This window comes from Athalia rosae, chromosome 2 (assembly GCF_917208135.1).
Source record: "Athalia rosae chromosome 2, iyAthRosa1.1, whole genome shotgun sequence".
In the NCBI taxonomy this organism is placed as follows: Eukaryota; Metazoa; Arthropoda; class Insecta; order Hymenoptera; family Athaliidae; genus Athalia; species Athalia rosae.
Genome location: NC_064027.1, coordinates 10,573,947 through 10,598,318, shown reverse-complemented (window position 1 = coordinate 10,598,318; position 24,372 = coordinate 10,573,947). Strand labels below are relative to the sequence as shown.

At 45.1% G+C, this 24,372-nt stretch overlaps 1 protein-coding gene across 3 annotated transcripts in view; it reads right to left on the bottom strand.

Annotated features, from left to right (window-relative positions):
• LOC105684218 (neurogenic locus Notch protein) overlaps nucleotides 1-24,372 on the bottom strand; it is a 166,468-nt gene that overhangs the window by 80,398 nt on the left and 61,698 nt on the right. For 2 of the 3 annotated variants that reach the window (XM_048650944.1, XM_012397407.3), the window contains exons 3-5: nucleotides 15,415-15,692; nucleotides 14,023-14,218; nucleotides 2,260-2,393 (exon numbers count right to left, since the gene is read on the bottom strand). In XM_048650944.1, the coding sequence (XP_048506901.1) occupies nucleotides 2,260-2,393; nucleotides 14,023-14,218; nucleotides 15,415-15,692 (608 nt within the window). Of the gene's footprint in view, nucleotides 1-2,259; nucleotides 2,394-3,336; nucleotides 4,950-14,022; nucleotides 14,219-15,414; nucleotides 15,693-24,372 lie in introns of those variants that run through there. The other variant, XM_048650945.1, reaches the window with a different exon arrangement.

Sequence of the window (24,372 nt, the reverse complement as noted above, 5' to 3'; positions counted from 1 at the left end):
CGACTTGTTCGATAATTAAACCTGAGGCTGTAGATGTAGGTAAAAAGGTAGTCGGGCGCAAAACACGAAACGACGACGCTTAAACAAGCAACGCGTATTTAACCATGCGGGTTTCAAGCGACGACCTGTGGCTGGTAGGTAGACCCTGTAAAAGACGGTATCGGTTGCGTGCGGGAGCTAAAGATATTACCAACGTCGGTACAAGAAGGTCCACGATGCACCGTGAACAAGAAATTAGAAAAGGACTGATGAGAGCTTTCCGTACGAAAAAAAAACAAAAAAAAACCTCGAAAGCGCGGCGTTGACATGTCGAAGAGAAAAAAAGTCACGAAATCAAATGTACTCGTGCTTTCGGCGGTACCCCGGTAACTCGTACACGAAAATACGCCTTCGCGACTCTACGGAATATTACGCGAAGGAACGAGCGTGAGCTGCACTGCTGTATGGTGTTCCATATAGCAGTGCGAAGAATACATCCGGCAACTACAATTAAAGATCGGAATTTTTAGCGGTATTATTAACTAGAAAAGCTATGGTACAGGCGAGGTGAAGAGAGAACGGAGTCGAGAAGTGAAACGAGAAAGGTGGAAAGGGGAAGAGGAGGAAGGGGGTAAGGGGAGAGGTCGCCACGGTAGTGGTCCGCCTGGGAAAGGCCCGTGGCAGCGGCGCGGCGCATTGTCCGCTAAGAAATCGTGGAGGGACTCCTCCCGCTGAAGAACGGGGCGGCCCACGGACACGCTAGGCTGACCCTTGACTGCACCTCACGCGGCTTTTTTTCGGTCTACACTCGATCCGCTTCGACGTCGTGGCGGCACTTATTGTTGCCCGGTGTCCGTCATACGTGTAACGGAATGCCCCCCTCCTTAGCATAGCTGCTCCACAAGAGGATTGAATGGGACGGCCGGGTACTTTCGGTAATCACTAGCCTCGTTCGCGTCTCATGGGACTCCCTTCAAGGTTGCCCAACGTACGTTTTTTTCCTTTCGTCTCGTTCGAAGGTACCCCTGTCCGCGAAAACATTTCAGAGATCGCCAACACTGGTGTACTTGGGATTCTGATGGAATGGCTTCTTCACGCCGTTAGACGTGTGTCGCGTCCGACATTCCCGACGTTCGCTTTGCTTCTTCTCCACATTTTTATCGACGATACAATCGACGATCGGGATCTTCGTTGCGTCGCCCCTGAATACATATCGTGTAATCTGAAATGGCGGTACACCACGAAGTACGAAGTGGTTTAATGACGTCACACGAGGGCTACTCGTTGTGCCAACGAGTATAACGTTGTCGACAGGCGGCTGTATGAGCGCTCGACGAAAACCACCGACCGTGACCATTGCGCGTGGCCTGCCTGCTGCCAGGAGTTTTCAGACACGCGTGTGCGTGTGGCGTGAGCTTCGAAGTAACGTAGGGAAAACGATGCGCGTGCGTGAGTGCACAAGGATAGTAGGTTCGATAGAATTAGACCCGAAGACTATTTATCCATTACACGCTACCATTAGCCACTGTCGATAGTTATAAATCGGTAAATGACACGACGGATTCGGATAGTCTACAGAGGAAACAATTTCCCATAGAAAAGTGCGGTTGTTCCTGGATGCAGGTGGACACGGTTCATTTGACGAGGATGTCAACTGTTACCGTTCCACTAATTGTAATCGTCATTCCTGTCGAGTGTATCGCTAATTGGAACACTCGGCATCGGCATAACACGACGTCCTCCGATCTCGTACTCTGGGAGTTGACTCACTTTCGTACGAATATCAGTTATGCCCTTGCTACGCTTGGGTGTATAACGTATGAACAAGTTTTTAAAACTTACAACATTCGAAATACACCGCACGCGTGCATCGCGGTCGAGTGGATTGAGCAACTATAACGACGACGACGTGGGTACGTGAAACTGAAGTTTGTGGAGGATGAGGCTCGATACTGTTTCTGTTGTCCGGTCATAGCTTGTTGCAGGAAGAGGTTTGGATTGTTGGAGAAGAATCTTCGAGGACAGTGCTCTACAGTGTTCAAATTTGTTTCAAAAGACAAGACGACAAGGCCTACGTGATCGGCGTTCGCGATGCTGCGGCATCGCTACTTTTTGACCATGACGTACAGCACGAAACTACTAGATAATAGAGATAACCCGAAACTACGTTTATGCAGATCGCTCGTTGCATGGAAACATAGATGGTCTTCACGCATGAGTTGGTCCTGAAACGGCAAAGGGAAGAACAAAAAAAAAAGCCAACGATCGTAAGGCACTTACCCTCTTGACAGTTGCACTGGTAATTGTGTTGGTCGATTTGCCGGCATGTTCCACCGTTGTAACAGGGCGACGGATCGCAGGGGATGTATTCGTTCTCGCAGTTTTGTCCAGTGTAGCCGCTTTGGCACATGCACCTGAAATAAAAGTAACGGGGTAATGAATTTGCGTCGATAAAATTCGAACCGTCGTTGAACGACACAGTCCGGATATTTGGACATGGAATGGTAGCTTCATCGCCGTGAAGACGTGATCGGAAGGTCGAGTGAAACTTTTTCTCACAGGTACACGAGACATATTTTCTGACGTTAGTAAGCCAAATTTTTGGAGCAGGTCTTCGGGAACTGTTTCGTCAAACTTTTATTCCCGTGCTTTGATATTTCTGACGTCAACTACGAGAGAGACTATGTCTCGAAAGAAAATAAATAAAATGGTGTAAGTGCGACGTAAAATACTTGAACGCATGTTTTATACAAATAAAGTCTGAAGTGAGGTATATTTTAGAAACTTCATACGAAGAGTCGAAGCAAGTTTATTTAATCAACTTTTCTGTTTATCGAAAAATAAACAAGCTTAGGACTTAATTATCTCATGGGGCAATAGGTATCCTTTCAGGCTATATCATCCGACGACGACCGTTTTGAATCTTCGGATCTAAACAAGACTACGTCCAACGATAAGTATAGGTATACATAAATTTCAACGATCCAATCAAGCGTCATTAAGGCGCATCGATGCGTAATGACTGGTAAGCGTTATCGCGCCAGCTTTCATTCGAGAAGAAAATAAAATGAAACAACAAGTAATAAGAACGAAATAAGCACGTTCTCGATTGAATGTTAAATAGATACGATAAAGACGATATTTGTTGCGGTTGCAATACCGCACGTTATCAATATTGCGTACGGATCAAGTGTCGGGAAGCCACATGATCGGTTACGATGGACGATTCTTTGATCACACGGTATGTATTACTCTTTCCATCCATTTCGCATCCAGTTGGTGCGAATGAATATTCGCAGTTTTCACGAAACAAGTGACCTGGTATAACACGCGACGCGATGATCGAAACAAACGCACCTTGATCCCACAGCAAGGAGAAGCACCAGAAAGAAGACTGTTTTGAGATTCATTGTGTTGAGATTTCGGGGCCCTCGTTCCTCGAGAGAATTTAGTCCTCATATTTCGGATAAACCGACGTCGCTATTTCATTTCGTTAAATATGTGCACTGTCAACCTGCGGAAAACCGTGTTTCACAGTTCACAGTGTCCGCGAAGATTTGTTGAACCAAGAAACTTTACCACTAAAAGTTCACTCAACCCTACACCGATAGTAATTCATTTATCATCCGGTTTGGGAGAACACACATATGATCGTTCACTTTTTTTCCCCCCACAAATGCAATTCACACGAGTCACAAATCGATATCGATTCAATTCACTCTGATATCCGCATGAAATTTCATCGAAAGCGATGGCCACAACGATAACTGAACTTGGAATCACACTGCCGTGATATTTCCGACTAGGAACTCCGAATAATAACAGCGAAAGTTTCAAATACTTGGACAAACGACGATCGATCGAACGGAGTAAACAGACCAATCAATGGAGTCCGAACGGAGTAAACAGCCAATCAATGGAGTCCAAAGTTTCAAAGCTCACTAGGGCGAACAAATGACGGGCAAAGTTGAGCAAGGGTAATAGTGTTTGGAATTAGCGTGCGACGACGATTACGATGGATGATAATGATTGCTTGTTTGTATTAAAGGTCGCGCGATGGAGTTATTATATCACAGTAACGTAGCATTAACATAAATTCGACGTATTTATTTCTCGCTATGCTGGCGACCGGTGAACGCGAGCACGAACATTAAACGAGGGGAGCGATCGTTCCGAACGAGCCTTCGCCTCGACTCAATTATTTCCGTGCTCGAAACTCATACGTGTTTACACATATGAGCGTAATTTTCGCGCGTGTAACTGGGTCGACACTTGTTAGTAGAGCCGTTGCTGCTGCCGCTGCTATTATTTTGGCACTGCAGTGTAACCGTCGTGTTATGGTGGAAATATCCAAGCGATGAACACCCGGTTGTTAAATTGAGTTTAATTTAGTTTATCCTGTGTTGCGAACGCGCGAGCTATAATCCATGGTGCAACGGCGTCGCTTCGGTTAACGCGCGGCTTTTTATTATTTTATTTTTCGAACGTTGCTTCTTGGCGTGGAACGCGCCCGATTTTTGCGGGCAATTTTGAACGCCGATAACGGTGAGAAAAATCGCCTTTTACCGATAAATGCTCGCAGTTTGAACGACGCTCGTCACTCTTCAGATTTCACGTTACAAGTTATGCGAACGTTTTCGTGATACCGTTAACGTTGGACAACCCTGATGCCCATAACACCCCATATTACGTCAACGCCTCCCTTAGCCGATGGCCGATCTCGCGCCAATTCCGAAGTAACAGAGTCTGCTGGCCCTTTCTATTAAATTTATTTAATTTCTTCCTCACTGTATATCGATCGATTAAGCGTCTCCTATCAAAGGTACGAACGTTATTCCGTTATCGTAATCACTACACTATTTGTCACGGTTATTTGAGTTTCTGAATGTTATTTCCGTGCCAAACAGCGTGGGAGAATCGGTCCGGCGTGCAGCGTTCTCGGGGCGCTGGCGAATGACTAACCTAACCTTCTTTTTCAGACCGTGCAGGGGGCACCACGGGCATTCGCCCCCTTCGGGGCCTCTTTATTTTCTCTCTTTTTCCCGTCCCCCCTTTCGTCCATACGCCGTACTCTCTCTCGCGCTCGGCTGGCTTTCGCTCCGCGTCGGACGTGTACCCCTTCTTTTCCACTGCCGGTGGGTCTCAACTTCCCCCTCCAGCGCCGTTGCTTCAGATTCTCCCTCTTCTTCTTTCCCGTTCGATCGGTCGTTCGGTCGCTCCAACCACCTGGGGCCCTGGAGTAGACGCGAAGAAGAAGGAACGGCAGGGCTGTCGACCGATAACGGGCCCCAAACTTCCGAGCGTCTCCTTTCGTCTCGAGCGTTACCCGTATCGCATCTTCGGATAAAAATCCGGCCGAAGAGACGCCAGTTTGTTAATATCACGACGTCGAGATGAAGCGCTCGCTCGTATTTCCGAGCGCGTTTTAATGACGCTTTTATACGTATAATTATCCCCGAGTCCCGTGTAGGCATTATAAAATGGCGTCGCCGCTTTATTATAAGTTGTAAAATACACCATTAACTCCGCTAAACTTCCGAGCTGGCTTCGACTACTCAACAATTTCAATGCAGTCACTCCGACGATCGACTATCAAATCGAATTTAATCGTCGGATATCACGCTTTGCCGAATTGTTTGGCGGATTCGACAGCTCTCGATATAATCGCACGATTTCGAACCGAACGAAATCAAAATAATCGCGCAATGATTCATCGTTCTCTCGATATACCTACATCTTTCACCGATCTGGCAATAGTGAAAACTTTCGTCGGCGCGGTAAAAAATTAAAAGTCTATCGAACGACCTGGAAACAATGTCCGGGGTACCAGAAATGAAAAGGACACTACTGGGTGCAGCGGGGGGTTAAACCAGAGGCAGGTCTTCCCCTAGGTTTGAGGCTCGAGGGCAGAGCTCCCGCTGGTAGGGTGCGTTCACCCAAAAGCAACAGGAACACCATCAACCCCTGACCTAGCCAACCCAGTCTAACCTGGTTTATTTGGAAAATTTTTCGAATAACTCATAGAAACATAGCGCTCCCCGTGGGTCGACGCGAGTCACGTCATGGAATCGAAAACTATCGTAAATCACCCTATCTGTCATAATCAATAACTTTGATTATTTCCGATTACTTACACGAGTCTAAGCCTTTGTACGGCGGAAGAAGGGGAAAAAACAAAGTACAAATATGAGATGGTATAATAATAATCGATGGCAAAATAAGGATACGGAAAATGTTCGATACCTTCAGATTTGCTCGATCAGGTTCTCGATCGTATTCCCGAAAAATAAATCGGACGAATTCCCTGAAGCGCGTGATACGGCAAATTCACACGTAATACAGATATTAACGAGGCGTGACTTTTCGTGCGTATGTACACAACACTTGTTACATTCCTCCGTATCGAAGAGTTTGGCGGCGGTGCAGCGGTCGAAGCGGTAGAAGAGGAAGAAGAAAGGTTCCAATAGCACCTGAAGTGTATACAGTCTCATGTTTATCGGTATGAAAGTGGTTCTCAGTTCTCGGTCACCTTGAAGTCGGCCCGAAACTATAATACACCGACACTTACACACCTATGTGTCCGTACGAATACCGCGAGATTGCCCGGTGCATCGACCATCTGGTATACGTTCGTGCGGTATTCGGACTATCCTGTCCGGCAAAGTCTATAAAACTGACTACGAATTTTATACACACGTGTCCAATTGTGGATGTGTTCAACAATCCTATGTATAAACTCGATATTTCGACGTACGATAAAAAGTCGCGCATAGTTTCAAAGCCGATGATCGTTTATACGACCGGACTCCGAGATGTACGGGTAACGAAGCGACGTTGTCCTAACGTGCACGTATACACGGAACACGCACGGGGGGACTTACGATATTACATTATACGAATATATTAGGAGAAGGGGTATTAATATTTGGACGGGGTTACGACCGTACGGGAGAAACGAGGGGGAAATGAAAAAAAACAAGTCTCGCGGTAAAGTTGATGTTTATATGTCTCCGGTGCGTGATTCATGTACCATAGTTCGGTGAGTGCGGCGCGTCGCGACGCTTGGTAGGAACGAGCGAACGAACGGAGAAGATTGCCCCCGCTGAACAACACGCGGTCGGCACTGGAACGAGGGTCCAAAAAATATTTCAGAGAATGATCTCCGAGAACCAGTCCAGGATTTGCTCAAGGTACGAGCAGTGTAGCATGGATCGAAGGAACGGGACGCTATACCGCGTCGTCCAGGTATACGAAGGCGCTTAGCCTTATAATCTACGAAATTCTCGCCGATCTACTACTTCACCGGGCGTCTGCGGAGAGCGCTTCACGAAACTCGAGAAAGCTAAATCGATGGATTTTTTTAAATTTTTTTATTTCTCATTTAAAACGCTGACGGAATCTCATTAGTCTATAAGTACTCGATTCATGTAAAGTAGATGAATTCCTCGAGTTTTTACTTTTCTTTCCGTTCTTCATAACGTATTATTACTGTAATCGTTTTATCCCCCGCCGTCATTATGTACGTTATTCCGTTTTTGCCTTTTCCCGCTGAAAAATACGATACGTTCTTATCCGAGGTAATTTAAACAGAACACTCATCGCGTCACGTCAGTTCCGCCACCTTTTCACATGCTTCCTACTCCGATCTTCTCTATTTTTTTTTTTTTCTTTTTCTTTTTTTTATTCAAATTAAATTGTTTTCTTTTACCTTTTACGCGATGACTATGGCTCGGACAAGCCTGAACCCCGTCGCAGTAACGATTCCCGCGCGCAATTTTTCTAATCGATTAATTATTATCTCGTGTTCTAATTAATTAGGCACACGTTGGGAATTGATTAAGATTCTACCGGCCAATTAAGACTTTAGTTACAGCCACGGGAGCTAGCTATCCCGAAGAGACTCCGGTAACACGTTGCGCGATCGATTCCGACCAACTACGACATGTATATATTACCGGATTACACCTACTTGATGCACATTATTCGTCGGAAGCTTATTGAAAGTCAAATGTACACAATGCGCCGTCCGCCGATGAAATTCTCTTGTGAGAGGAGAAGGTTTCGTTTCTACCGAAATTGTTTCTGAAGAGCAAAAGTTCTGCAGGTTCGTTTCCGCAGAATTATCTCAGATCATTCAGATCAGCGTCCCGAAATCCTGTCTGATTTTATAGGATTCCGATTTTACGTTACACGACACCCTCCATTATAACATCCTTGGTGTTCCAAATAAAAAAAAAAAAGCTACAAATACGTACGTGGAAAGAAGGGGGAAGAGGAAAAAAAATTCAAACGAACGAAGTTGAAAAATGATAGAAAAATAAAATACGATAAAAAAACAAGATTGAACAAAAATGAAATGGCCCGCAGCAGGACACGGTACGAGATTTATTTTTTAATAGCCGTAATACTTTCCACGGAAACGGCTCCGTTCGAGGAAACGTTGTCACGAAACATCGATGCGACCACCTGTTTTCTCAAGTACAAGGAGACGGTCGTTTCGATCTACCGGGATTGCTGCAGGTCTACCTGCGGCTAGGCTGCCGCGGTACACCGGCAGCAGGTCTCTGAATCTAGTTTGCCACGTTTCTTGCCGATATCAGGGAGAAATACTCGTCCGAGTAGTCGATATTCTCACATGAGAGATACTCGTTCGTACCTCTGCTCCGCACCTATACCCGATCCCGAGCAGTTTATAATTCTTCTGATTTATTAGATATATTGAGTGCGACATCGGTAGACGGTGCAAATCGTTTCCACGAGTATCGACATACGTCATCCGGACGGTAGGGTGGTAGAAGTTTTTTCGCTTTGCAAACGAAGAAAAAATATCTCAAACACATTCGGATCCGATCCAAAGTGTATTACGTCGTCTATCGTCGGGTCTCTGTAACACGCACGTAATTTATACCACTTATCGTGAAAAATTAGCGATCGGAATACTCGACACGGTGTAACTTATAATCGAGGGGGGCCTGTTCGGGGCGATTTAAGAGTCCGCTGCACCTCGTTGCACTTACATAGCATCATTAGGCATCGAGAATGTAAGCTCGATGAGAAGGCGAGGCACGAACTCGTATAATATACGTTCGAGTGAAAAAAGAAAGAATGAGAAGACAAAGTAAAAATAATAACAAAAATGACGATAGCAATAACGATGAATGTTTCATCGAGTCGTACAAACAGCTATATACTAGGAATGACATTGATTTTTAGTTCAGTTTGCAGTGAACCCTTTATGGGTTCCCTGTACAACTTCCCCGTAATATTGCCCAGTACAGTAGCCGATGTATGTCTAGGTAAGCACACGTATACCTATGAACTCCGCAGCGGTCAATGATCAGCTTGGCCGATAAGTACACACATTGTATAAAAAGAGATGGTTTGTTTTTTTTTTACTAAAAACGTCACGAAAGATGAAATTTTAGAACTGAAATAAAATGAATACACAGGAGTGAAATTTTCGATAATTTGATATTGTGTGAGGGGACGTTATCGGGGGGGGGGGCGGGTGATAACCGAATTCTCATAAGAAATTAGAAATGGGCGACCGCTGCTACATCGAACCACGTGCGGGCGTAGAAATGAGAACAATTGGAATTATCGAGCCAAAGTGAATTACGCGGTAATTATAGCGGTGGGAAAACGTTTAGTTTAGTCGGTTGTTACGTCGAGAATTATTGTTCTCTTAATTTCTACGCTTCTTGCCCGTTATTTGAACCATGACGTCAATTAGCCGGATGCAGAAACGCATAATAAAATATTTATACGATATACTTTGCGTAACACGCGTAGATGAAACGACGCGTAGGGATGGGGAGAAACGAAAGGCCGTTATTTCGACCAAGATCATTCCACACCTCCGACAACTGGATTTCAATAATGAGAGAATTGACCGTGGTGCACGTTCCGCAACATATCATTAAACGTGAAGGCAAACGATGAACGTATCGATACGTCATCGCACAGTTCCGTTTTGATGTACAGTGATTTTATTCCATCAGATATAAAATTGCATGGGTGTAGTATGTGACAACGTATGCAATGCATCGATGAACGTACAACCTTCCCGAGTATTCAACATTATTTGAAAGAAAAAAATGACACAATTGAAAATGAAGTGAATAAAAATTTGAATAAAATAAATAAAATAATAAGCTAATAATTCGAGTCACGTATATCATAGTAATAGCCCGTCTAAAACAAAGAACAGGTTCTTCGAATTGCCCAAGTTGAAGGGAAAAAAATTCAAAAAAACTACACGATAAAACGAAAAAAAAACTAAACGGCTCCGGGTGTACAGCGACACTTGACCCGTGGCCCTTGCCGGGCAAGTTGTATAATTTCAAACTTTCAAAGTGTGCGTCGCCTCTTTTACGAGTACACGCGTATAGATACACATGTATGTACGAAGAAGATATATGTACGACATATACGCACAGGGCATAAAAAGTACACACGCGGGGACACGCGGACGCTATAACGTAGGTATGGATATAAACCCGCTGCAGGCGCAAACGACACACGTCCCTCCGCTCGACGATACAAGCTCGACTTGGAACACTGGGTATGAAATGAGAGGAGGTAGCCAAGCAGAAGAGGTGTAGGTACACAGGGTTTGGTCTCCGGAGTCCGAAGTGACGGACAAGGTTGTGGGAACCGCGCGTGGTACTCGTAAGCGGCGAGAGTAAACAATATCATATCGAGATACCCGTTCCGTAGAAACATGCCCGACGTGTCATAACGAAGACGCGGACCGCTTCTAGGCCGACGAGATCGTGACGCTGCAATTGTGCTATACGGCGTCGCGGACTGCGCTTTTTCCCTGATAAATATATCGTTACGAAATCTCGTGGCGCGACGTTATGATGAATATTATAAGAACCGATGCGCCGTTACAGGATCTGATCGCCCGAAGTGCGATTCTCGCGCAGTAGAAGAAAGGGGGCCGCGACGGCTCTGAAAATGTGGATTTTCACGAACGTCGATGTCACCAATTGGTGGTGGAACCATCGCAGGTCACGAAAAAATGAACAAAAGAAAGTTTAATCTCAATATAGTTTCGATCTCGGTTACAGTTTCGAGTGAACTTTGAGGTCGTGATATGTCAATTTTTTTGCGTCATCGGGGATTTCACAGGCTGTTGATTTCTGAATGTAAAAGTGTACGAGAGAAGGTCGATCGGAAGTATCAAGGATATATTTTCCAATCGAAAATGAGTCTGATATACTTCGATATCTACACACACACACACATAACGTTACCCTTTCGCACGTTCGCGTTGGCAGAATTTTCCATATCGTCACTTGTATACATACCTATTCATAACTGACAAGGTTGTATACAATTCTTAATTAGTCACGCCCGAGTAACTGCACAACTCGATACCTATGCGTATCGTAATGATATTGATACATCGCGATTCCACGTTGAACGAAAATCTTTTATTCATCACTTACGTGTAATCGACAATATAATAGAAAACGTTATAGATACACGAAGGACAGATCTGAGACGCGGAATCCTCGAGTATACATATATTGGTGACAAACATCTCATGTACCGCAATCAACTTCACCCACGTGTATACGTAAGGTGTGTATTGTCTGCTCGGTAATCGTCACTGACGCTTTGGGAAATTAAAAGCGGTAAACGGGCGACCCAGCCGCCGCAACTTCGCTGTAACTACATTGTAGTGACGCGGCGCGACATTGTAGTAAAGCTTAGCCGCTGCCGCGCGTCACTACAATGTAGCAAGTTTCTTTTGTGAAAACTAAGATGGTTATCATTTTCAGCGACGCCGCAGCAGCTGGGTCGCCCGCTTAACACCTAAAATATCTTAAAACGTCATTGACGGTTGCCGAAAATACTTCGGTGATGAGGTGGAATAATAATTAAATATATGAGCAACCCAGGAGGGATCGTCAACGGACACGACCTGCCAGCCTTTGTCGTACTTTTGACGGACCAAAATCACAGCGAAGCAGGGTATATTCGTCAATATCTATGGCATGCATTACGTATACCACATCTCGTGTGACTCGATGTTAACTAACGTAAGAAGTACGAGGTCCGCGAAAGGCCCAACATCCCATCGCCTATCAGCGTTCGATTAAATCCACATCGAGGGGATTATTTCGTAACGCATTCCATCGAGTCAAACTGCGGAGCTTATTCCTTCGATTACATAAGGCGTACAACCGCACTTGCGAAAAAGCGTTTCCTTCACCGGCGTTAAAATCTCCAATCTTCCCTCTTACTCGTTCCATATTATAACCAACAATGAGCGGACGGTAGATACTTCGCGGAGGCGGGTGTTACGCGCCTTTCGAATACAACGATCTAATCGAAAATTGCCAATTACAATAATTCGCGAAAATAGTCCCAATTAAAATGGATTGGATAAAATACGAATAAAAAAAAAAAAAAAAAATAGCAAACAACGACTGAAGAATCAATATTTGCTGAGTGCTTTCCGCGCGGTTTACGGAACGATCGTTCTGTGACGAAATAATTTTCATCCGTTCACACTGCGAATAATTTGCCATAACCATTTAATGATAAGATGCAAGCTGCATTATAATAGGACAGGCATATTACGCACGGTGCACCACCTGGAGTCCGGACCAGTTTGCATCGAAGTCTCTATTAATCCCAATTGGATGTGATTACAGAACTCTAGTAAGACTTCAGACGGTCGCTAGTCGCTCCGCTTCGTTGTATCCGATGAACGCGGCTCAGGTATACGAGCGACTCCGGAGTACCTACTTTCCGGCCCATAGGTATAGCCCCCACGTGCATTCATTGCTCCGGATCGCTCCTCGCGCAAATTGCACGCGTTTGTGTCCTCGAGGACTTGCGTTCGTGTAATCCACGTATCTCAGAGGATGGAACATTGAAACTTCAACGGTCACCGGGAGGCGGATATAATTTCCCATTATTTTCTATTCCAGTTGAGTTTTCGCCACGTGATACCAATAGTCGATTGATTTACATGTAACTCGTGTAGACGTGAGATTAGATCGACCGTGTATAGCTATTTCTTCTCCTAGATTTACGCAACGCGTGACACGAATCTGTACGGGTGTACATGTATAAATCTGTAATGGTCCATGCCCCGTTCCGCGGGATGGCCGCAAGATCTTGGGTGTATACCGCGGAATACACGAGCTCCGGGGATAATACTGTGACGGTAATTCTCGCGGCCATACAAAATGGATAATTGAGGTAGAATCAAATGACAGCAGCGTGTTCGGAGGATAACGGGAGAGGTTGACCAACGCGAAGAGCCCGCGCCTGGCCGCGAGAGAGGTCAGAACGAAATCACGCTTGAGAAAATCGAAGGAAATTACTTCCAACGATTTGTGCGGAGGGATTACCGAAACGTTCCGTCTCTCTTACCGTCAATTTCTCTACCTCCTCTCCTTTCTTTCCTTCCCTTTTTTCGCGGCTCGATCATTATCGTACGCAAACACGCGATAGGCAGAAACTATAAGTCGACTCCGTTTCTTTTGAAAAGGTAACATCGCGCGAGCGTAAAGCAAAAAATCAGTTCGATAATGGGTGGAAATCGGGATAACGGCGGTTCGTTTAATCTCGTCGATTCTGAGGAACGAACGAGCCTCGCGTCGGAGCTTCCAGGAAATGAACGAGGTTCACCCCCACGACAGACGGAAGGTGCGGCGCACTCGCGTTGCACGGGTTGAAACCGATACACGTATACCTATAATTCGACGTACACTGGAGGTGGACTTTGCGACGTTATCTGGTCCTTCGAAGTCGACCATATATTATCTCGTACTGATCTCCGCAAAGCTTGGATTTATGTCCCTATATCCCCTATACGCCTTTATTTCGCGAATGCAACCAGCTATATCCTTGCTAAGGCTGTAACAACGAGCAGTGTTCGCTGACTCTTTTTCCTCCATTTTTCTAGTGAAAAATTGATCGGAGGGTAGAATCTGAGGTGAGTTTGAATCTGACTCCAGACTCGATGGATAAAAGAGAATATTTGAGGTGCGACGGAATGAAAAATGAGTTACTTACTTGTAGGATCCGTGGGTGTTGTGGCACGAGCCATGTTTGCATGGATTTCTGTCACATTCGACGATGTCTTCGGCGCAGTTTGGTCCGATAAATCCGGGTGCGCAAGTACACTGATAACCCTGATCGAGAGAACGACATTCCGCACCGTTTCTACAGGGCGAGGAAGCACAATGGTCCTGCCGACTGCAATCTTCGCCTGAAATCAGATATACCAAATAAAAAATCATTCCGGACAGTCGCGAAGGAAGAGCGAATAGCAAAACTGTCGTCAATCTCCACGGATTTCTGGGTACACACGCCGCGGGAAATTTAGGTAATTGATACGTTTCGAGGTACGCTAAGAGAGCCTCTCGTCGGTAGATATCTGTATCATGTTCCGTCGAGCTATGCCGCAGCAGTGCCCGCGATGTCTCCTGCAAGTACTGATTAGTGGAACTAATTACCCCAGGTAACTAGTCGGTCGCTTTGTCCGAGATGTCTTTGCCTTTCATACCGCTGGCGCTCCTCGAGCCCTGCGGACAGCGGTCCTCATTCCCCGGTATCCGCAACTACTCGCACGGGTACGTAAACCTACAACGTGACGACGTCGCGGAAAGATTCTTTTTTCAAATCGGCAAAGCAAAATTCGGTCTTCGGAATTTTTCTCAGTTCTTGACCCGACTCGTACGCGGAACGGAGAAGGTATACGACGAGGCACGTGGGGAACTTTAGTAGCGTCCGCAGGCTCGCGGGGATACATCTGAACGTTTTCTGAAGCGAGGGTCGCATTTGACGATGTAATTAATATATATACCGCATGGTTTGAGTTTGAATTTTTTTGCGCGCCTGAGATCCACTGCGCAAAGGTTCCGACGTTTTATATAAGGCTGCATTGCACGCGGCCAATTATCAACGTCGGTGTACTCTCTCCTCCGGATTCCTCCTCGCCTAGATTTATTTGTCAACTTCCGACGCGCGTGCTCCGGCAGCGCGGTCTTCACCTCGCTTTGCTCCCGCCGGAGAGAGCGTACGACTCTCTGCCCTGCGGTCCGAGGCAAATCAACGGTAAAAACACGTAATGTATATATACATCTATACGTTACCTGTATAATATTTACTACTCACCGCTACCGTTATTACGCAAAAACGGAAGCAAGAAATTTTCAACACGGCGGAATTACGCGTGCTACGTCGTGTTGTGTAACAGGTAAAATAATCAACAGCGAAATGTGGATTCAATTAGAGAACAGAAATCGGAGGTTTGCTTGTCTTTTTTCTTTTTTTTTTCGCTCTTTCCGTCGTCTTAATCCGCATTAAACAAAAGCATGGAAAATAAAAAAAAAAAACTGCGAAAGAGACGGCGGTCATCTTATCTCGTTAATTGAAAATTAATTAGCAACGATTATTACTCACCGGTAAATCCAGGAGCGCAAGTGCAGACGTACTCGTGAAGCGATTTCAATGTACACGTGGCGGCGTTCATGCAGGGTGAGGAGTCGCAGGCGTTGGGAACCGGAATTTCGCAGAGACTTGCGGTGAACCCGATCGGACACGAACAAACGAAAGAGGGTGTGCCGCCCCCGTATGACTCCCGCACCCTGCAGGAACCACCGTTTTGACAACGTGGTCCAGGTCCTGTGCGGCACGGGTTCGGATGTTGGCAGTATTCTCCGACGTACATCGACGTACAGCTGAAACAGAAGAGAAGATAAGAACGTCAGAGGATGCGGGTAATAATATTCGAGTACATTCGATCGTTCGACTCGTCGAGGATGAAAAAAATGATGTCGACCAGCGACCGGAGAGGATGGACTCATCCCTTCCGCTACGGTGTTGAAATTTTATTCAATCGGCGTACGGATTGGAAGGTTATTTCGGTAATATTTCTAAACTCCGTGTGCGGCTGCCAGCCGGCATACTTTTTCTTCATCAAACGCTTGTCTCCGCGATTAGTTCTCGCATAACTAACGAAACGATCATATTTGATTAGGGTTACATGCACCGTAGGGCTTCCGACCGAGCGGTCGTGTTATTATACTTCAACCGTAGCATCACAATTTCCAAGAGTTTAGAGAAACGGGAATTAATTGCACGAGGAGAATGGTCACCGTGAGAAAAACTGAAAAGAAGACGTCGTATCTGACATATTTGTGGAAGATCAACAGGATCTCGGGACAGGTGCAGACGCGAGTCGGTGCAACGCAGCGCGCGTTCTCCGACTCCGATTTCGATCGTTGGCCGTGGTAGTGGTGTTACGGTAGTAGTGGTAGTCGTAGAAGATGATCCCGGGTCCTTATCGCATCCCTTTTTTTTTGGGGGAGGGGAAACGACACGGATGCGCCTTAATAGAACTAGTCGTGAACACGAACGAATATTTTTCCCCGGTTTTTACGAGAGGCTAACCCTGCCGTGCCCCCGCATACGATTCTTGTACGAATACAAGAAAAAAAGAGTCGATCGAATCTGAATGAAAAAATCAAACCACGATAAACGAAAACGGGTCAATCTTAGAAAAAGATACCGGCATCAATTTGAACACTCTGTCCGTCGTCCCTTCCAGTCGGAAATTTGTGTAGAAATAAATTTGGAGTAAATCAGAAGATCCGAATCGGAATGAAGAAATTCAATTTGGAATTAGTTTGGATGAACTGGAGATGGCTTCTTAGAGCGAGTATTTAAATTTCGTGTCCCCGAATCGGTGGAAACAAGGAAGAGAGTAAAAAAAATATACCCGAATGCTCTTATGGTATCGGTGTGCATAAGAACACCTCGGGGTTGATACTCCACGCCATAAATATATTGTACCGTCTCTTCGTCGAGACTTACGGAGAAAGAGAAAGACGGAAAAGGACGAAACTGGTAAAGCGACACACGGAGAGAGAGAGAGAGAGGAGACTGTTGCACACGCAGCTGTTGCTGGACGAGGTAATACCTTTAAACAGAGTTGAGAGTTGGTCAGCAGGAAGAGACCGCGGGATAAGAGGAGAGAGTCAACTTCCGTCCGCGGTTGTGTGGCCCGTATTATATGGGAAAGTCGTCGTTGCGTTGTAGTTGTCATCGCGTTCGATGAGGCCGGTGGCCTCAAGGGCGTCGAAAAGGCCTTGGTCCAGGTTAAGCTGGTTATCCCGACGACTTCTTCATATGGCAATATGACGTACGTGTGTACGACGCGTTTCGTGCTACGCGGATGCAGGCGTTCGAGAAAATATCGCACAAAGATTTCCGCAACTCCGTCGTCTCACAGTCGCCCAATGTACCGTCCACCTCGACCGCTCCGACATTCCGTACGAGGGGAGTCTAGGCGATGCACGCGCAGGGCGTTGCCGCTGCGTATAACGACGAGACGCGAAGAGATCGAGAAATATTGCAAAAACATGGCGAGAAATTCCGATACGCCGATACGTCAGCGATCGGATTGATTGCCGGAGAAAATGTCTGGGCGACTAGCCGTCGATTTTTCTCATCTCTCCTTCACGTGATGAGGTTGGATGCAGTGTGGAATTAATTCGATATTCAACCTTCCGCTTTTTCCTTGAAATATTAAAGTACGTGGAATATTCGCGATGTTACCCCAAGAGCGGTCGCGAATGATTCATGTACTATCGACGAAGTGCCCGGCACCTGCGTACGGCATTTTTTGCGAAATTAAAGGACGGAGATGATAAGGAGAAATTTTAACGCGTTCCACGCTCTCATACGATTCGTGACCGGATTCCAAAGGCCTGGACCGAAGCCAAAGGTATGAGGTGGTTACGTATATATGCATATATACGTATAATCACCGTAGTTGGGTAATCATGTAGCAATAACTCCCTCGCAGATTCGCGCGGTATTCTCGATATCGTTGTACGGTCGTCACGGTTGCCTATTGGCACACCGAGATGGTATTATTCCTCGAAAAGTATAAGTAGAATCGAGCGAACTAATACGCGATACGACCTCCATCCGTCACAATCTACCGCAATAAAGTTCCACTCTACACAACGAAGCTCCTGGCAAAAAGTTAGCCGCAGCCAATATATTCCAACCGTAGTTGGCGCGAGGTACAGGGAACGGAAAGAGGGAAAAGGGAATAGGGGAATGAGGAATGAGGGACGGAAGATAAAAGATACATACACACACGAGCACACGCACACCTCATAGTTATACGACGGTGCTTCTCCGACTCACAAACCGACGAGTACGCGGTACGTGCATACCTATATAGGTTCTTCTAGGGTGCTGCTGTTGTTACTTCTGCTGTATATGGGCACCAGATAATGCGAGTATATGGGTACGACCTGGTACGTACTTACGACCACGATCGGAATGACCAGGGTTTTAGCCTCTTCTGATGCTGCCGAAGCCTCTACCCGCAGTGATGGATACGAACGAATCGGAAAACCTTTGCTCAACCATTTCGAACAAATGAAAATCAACGCCACTTTGTTCATTTTGCCATCGAACAAATTTCACGGAGAGACCGGAACCGCGAAATCGTAATCCATTTCCATATAAATTTCCAGAAATTTATAACCTCGTGATAATTTATCGAATTTTTTGTTCCAAATTGATGATAAAATTTCAAAAACTAAAGTCCCTTCGATTTTTCACAAAAAGAGATGAAATATTCGCTCAACCCGGATGTCCCGAGGTATCGTTTCGCGTGTAGCTGATGTCTAAGCATCGCTGCCAGTGGCCGGAGTATAAAGCTCGCCTGTACGGAAGGAAGAAATCGAGGGTGGTCGGTGTAAGCAAAAGCTAAGCCGCATTGAAAATCTAGTGGGATCCTGTATCAATTCACATTTCAATGCAAATTGCTTGAAACTAATGCTGGCGGAGGTCCCATTCGAGTCTTCTAACTGCTGGTACTTCTGTTTCAGGTATATATCCTTAAGAGTTGAGGGATAAGGTCCTTTGATCTTCGGGTCCCTTACGCAGGATGCTAGGTATTCAACCCCAAGGTACAATCGGTGCATGTTTAATGTCCAACGAATTGTATCCGTATTCGAATGCCTCCGGAATTCCAGGGATATTCGGTCGAGGGGAATGATCTTTATTTCGTGAAACGTATCTGCGGAATGAGCTCGAGAATTCGGTGATATAACGCGAATAGTTAATTAATCGCCGATTTAATTAGTTGGCTATTCAGCTGTGTCGTTTGAAAGATTCAATCGATAGACCGAATGACATATCGGAGTAAACCTCTTTGATAAACGCCGCGATGTTTATTTTTATATTTCGTGGGGTTCCCCCGGTTTACAGATCAATTAGCACTTTATTATTGCCCGAACCTTCACCGCGTGGTCCAGGTGTTAGAAATATCATAACTGCAGTTCAAAAGCTAGAAGTCAAGTTTGAGTTATTAGTTAACACGTTTAGAATCCGCCCAGTTTTCCTTTGTGTAAGAAATTGCTCACCAAATAGTTCGTATTTGTCTGTATTTAATAATGCACAGTATTTACAAAATGGTTTAAACGTTCAACGCGGCGAAGAAAACTGAGAGGAAAAAAAAAATAGTCACTACGAATTCGGAAGTCCTTCGGTTCTTCGAAAATTTCACCGTTGTTGGAGATATATTTTATAACAAAGAGAAACCGCCTCATAAAACTGTACGAGAATCGTATGAATACCCATAACACAAACGAATGGAAACAAAAATTATACGTCTTTTGCTAATTAATTCCCGCGGGAGTCTCGAATCAATTTCGTCCATTCACGAAGAGGATGGTAACCGAAAGCGAATACCTGAATACCCTATCCTATTCTGAACGCCTGGAGTAGCAGATGAAGATGAAAATCAGTCTTCAGACTCCAGAGCGGTACATGGATGTAACCAGAAGGGGGCGTGTCAACGTGCGATGTGTCTCAATTGGCGACCAACGTAGAGTACGTTGCATTTGACGAGTGACGTCGTAAAAACATTTACTGCGTTGCGGTGTAGGGACGTAGACGAAGTGAAGTTGCAAGAGCCGTACGGGTTGAATAAAATAAAAAGTATTTCTTTTACAGCAGCTATTGTACGCGTTTATCCACGCTACCGTAGCTCCGTAAATTATACCTGCGTATGGTATATTCCGACTTTTGTTTTGTCACTGGAGAGCTAGCGCGTTAAGGATCCCGCCCGACTTCTTCATCGTCTTTCTTAGCCAGCAACGTGTTAATTCAATTAAAGGTACGAGATACTCCTGAGGAGATCTGGGTGTACGTGCGGTATAACCGCAGCTACCGTGTTGGCCGAAGCTAAACCACCCATAAAACCGAGTTTGTACTATTTTGTTCCAATCGCGAGTTCGAAGCGACTTTCGAGTCGTCGTGAAATTAACACTTTCCTCTTTCGAACTCGATGTTTTCTGTACTCGGCGGCTGAATGCCGCGTGCGGAGGTACGAAGGATTTTAATTAAACCCTACATGAGAATTCAGAGGCAAAGTTACGTGCCTCCAAACTCTGACCGATGGTTACATCGTCATTACTTGAAATTCTATGTCCAGTAACATCTCTCGGGGACGAAGTGACTGGTTCCGGTGGAACTGCCATCTCTGATTTTGAGAAAGCCACTACTCATTTGTTCGATTGTATCTGCTGAATCGATGGGCATAATTGCTACAGATCTTGTCCGTCGTGAATCTTCAAAGGCTCGACAACCGTTCCGTTGTCTCTAATTATGATTATATTTCGAATTACAACAGGTTTCCTATGGTATTCTTGAATCCGATCTCAGGAATCCGAATTCGAAAGTCAAATCGACCTATCTTTGAAATTGATCGAGATATCGCCAATTGTTCGATCCGAAAAGCGAAAAATCGAGGATATCTCGACGGGAAAAATTCTCAGCTCAATTTACTCAACGGATTCGTGTTCCTGGGGTCAAAATACGTTGCAAAAGAATCCTACGATCGATTTTCAAAATACTTCATTTTTGGCCCAGAAATCGAAAAAATCCAAAGGGGTACCCCTTGGAGTTTTTTCGATTTTGGGGTAAAAAATCGATATTTTTTTTTATTCGGTTTCTTGTGCTATTCTTATGTATTTTGAGCTCAGAAATCCGAATCCGTTGGTCAAATTGAGCTACGAATTTTTCCTATTGAGATATCTCAATTTTTCTGCTCCGAAAAGCGAAAAATTGGCGATAACTCGTTTAATTTTGTAGATAGACCGATTTAACTTGTGAATTAAGAATCCTGAGATCAAAATACATCAAAATAGCATATAAAATAAAATATTTTTTTTCGGCCCAAAATCGGAAAAAATCCAAGGGGTACCCCTTTGGATTTTTGCGATTTTTGGACCAGAAATGAAGTATTTTTAAAATCGATTGCAGGGCATTTTTCTTACGTATTTTGACCTCAGGAACATGAATCCGTCGGTCAAAATGAGCTCAAATTTTTTCCCATCGAGATATCCTTGATTTGTCGCTTTTTGGAACGGAAAAATTGACATTTCGATGAGCAAGATGCAGATTGACAAAAAGACTCCTAACATGCCTCTGAAATATAATGATGAAAATGGGAAAAATTACGGGATAAAAGTTCAAACGACCGTAGAAACGACGAATGAAATCGAATGCGGCTCGCGTGTGCAATGCCGGTTCGTACTAAGTTCAACTTTGAAGTCCACGCCGTTGTTACGCGACATTGTGTGAAATAATGCAGACGATAACAAGCTGAAACATTGTATATGACTCTAGCGAAACGAAGGTTTAATCGGCAGCGCACGTGACCACGATCGTGAACGAAAAAAATAAAGAAAAATTGATCTCATGTTACGCTGTACCGCAGGTAGATCGATTGTGCAGATTAGACTTGATCACAGTTTCTGATGTTCCATGAATCGCTTATTACGCTTGTGTCTTCTCGAACGCAAAATTAAAAGATGATGAACCTGAATCGCCTTCGAAACTTCGACGTATGCCGCTAACCGTCGCCTCGTTAATAACTTTTTCGCGTGAGCTGCACGTTGATGTTTCAGATAGCGAACTTGAAATCAGCTGTATCTAAAATCGAAATCTATAAATGAAAAAATTTTCGGCTCCCGCATACCGTACGTGCACAGGGTGTCCATTTACCAGTATACGGAAGTTGATGACGATGTAAAAAAAAATACCTGGCCCACGGTATCGTGTGAGTCTTCGTCATCTCGTACCTCCACAAGTAAAACCAATATCTAAATTATAACGATATAATACAGTCGAGTCCCGAAAGAACTTAGAGATGTAATTGCGTCTAATCTTCAGGGGCCACGTAACGTTCCCCTCGAAATTTCTAGCATCTCATCTTTCGGCGCAGTAGACGGTGTCCCTCGATGGCAATCGAAAACCTCGTTCAACGAAGAGATGAGACAAAAAGCCTCTTTCGAGCACCGCGTCCCTCGAGACCTTGGTAATTCGACGCTTTCAGCGCTAAAATAATACCCTTGCACGATTCCATTACCCGATGCTGCGCTAAGCTGCAGCAGCTCTCGATAGGCCTTAGAGAGACGACGAAAAAAAATGAGAAAAATAAATAAATAAATACCCGACACGGTGCGGTTCGACGACGCAAGACGTTCAAAGTTCTCTCCATCCAACGATCAATCGTGGATAAGTTTTTGCCAATTGAAATTCAACCCATCATGTTCACGAATATTTTTAAGTTCTCTTATCGTATTGGAAAATGTGTTGACATTTCTCGAATGGGATAACCTCGTCGATACGAGATTTCGCAGTTGGTCAGTCTTCGGAATGATGTCCGAGTCATCGTGGCGTAAGTGTAACTTTGTAAGTCAGCGGCTTATTTTGATCCAAGCGGGCGTACGCTGCTACGTAGGGCGAGATTACGTCACGCGTTGAGCGGCGGAGTGAAAAGAAAAAAGAGAAGATCGGAGGAGTGGAGAGATTGCCCGGAGTCCGGGACGATCTCAAGGTGCGTTCCTCGCTCGAGCTACCGCATTAACAACTCCGAGGACCGATAATCAGTTTTTGCTTTCATCACTTTTTGACATGGCGGCACTTTTTACAATGTGGCGGACGCACTCGTCGCGGACGATTCGGGGGTTGCAATAATTATGGTCGTGACTTCTACCGGTCCACACGGCAGAGACGATATGCGACCCTGATCCTGATATTCCTCACTCGGACGCTTAGCGATTTATCGACGATGAGACACAAGACAGAAAAAATCTCAAAATAAAAGATATTATATGCTCAACCCTTCGGCTCGTGTTTTCACATAATTGTTCCGCAATCGAACGACGATAAATTGTGTTCTGGTTCTACAGAGCACTTTAACATTTTTTTCACACCCGAGATCTCGCTAGTTGGGCCAAACCAAAAAATAAAATAATTAGAATTTTCGCAACGTCGATGACGAATAAATATAATCGATCGCGAATACCGAAAAAGTGATTTTTTTCTTCATTCTGTGTCAGGGAATCCGTGTCCATTCAAATTTATCGAAAATACGAGAAGCAAAAGAAAAAAAATTGCTCCTACCTTCTAGAGGTTCGTTTGGAATATCGATTACGGATCGAGATAAGGTTCCTTATATTCGGATATACTGAAAAATTTCAAGATTATTTCAGTGGACGCGGACGGTCGGGAACCCGGATTAAATTATCAGCAGCTAAAATCTCTGCACCAATTAGTGGGAGAATACTTTTTTGAAAAAGGTTTCTATTTTCTAGGTACGTTGCAAACGACAGATCGAGGATAACGAATAAAAAAACGGCTACATACGTGTAATATTTGGTGCAAAATCTGTACGTACGGTGGTCCGAAACCTTAGCAAAAATTGACGATGATAAACCGACGACGATGAACAACGTGGGAATACCGATACTCGATTCTTCGGAATTTTAACGTAAGGGGACAAGGTGAAGGCCCGATGATGAAGTCGGCGAAGTTTAGAAGGTCGAAGAGGGTCGGGATGTCGAAGGTTTTTTTTAAGGAAGGAGCCGTAAAGCACCCCGGAAAGTAGTGCGCGGGCGGCTCGCAGCAACAGCAGTCGGCGTAGTATCGCGAGCACTCATCTCCGAGGACCGCGTCCCGAACATCCATTAGCGAGGCTTGTAATTTGCTGCGCCGAATGTTAATGGAGTCGACTCCTCGGAGTCCCCGATGCCGGTAGCCACTGCCTTCTTACGTCGTGTCGAGGTCCTCTCATCAACTTACTCCGCTGCCCGCAGCTCGTACACGACTTAACCACCGTATACCTCCGAACAATCAGGATTACGCTTGTCACGCTGCGGTAGAATGATTCTCCGACGTACGCGAGACGTGCGGAAAATGATGGAAAGTCATCCGAAAACAAATTTCCGTCAACGCCAGGAACCCGATGGACCACGGGGCGTACATTTTTTTCGGATATACATACGAAGAAAAAAAGCTGGCGAGAACGTAACGCGCGGTCGCAGA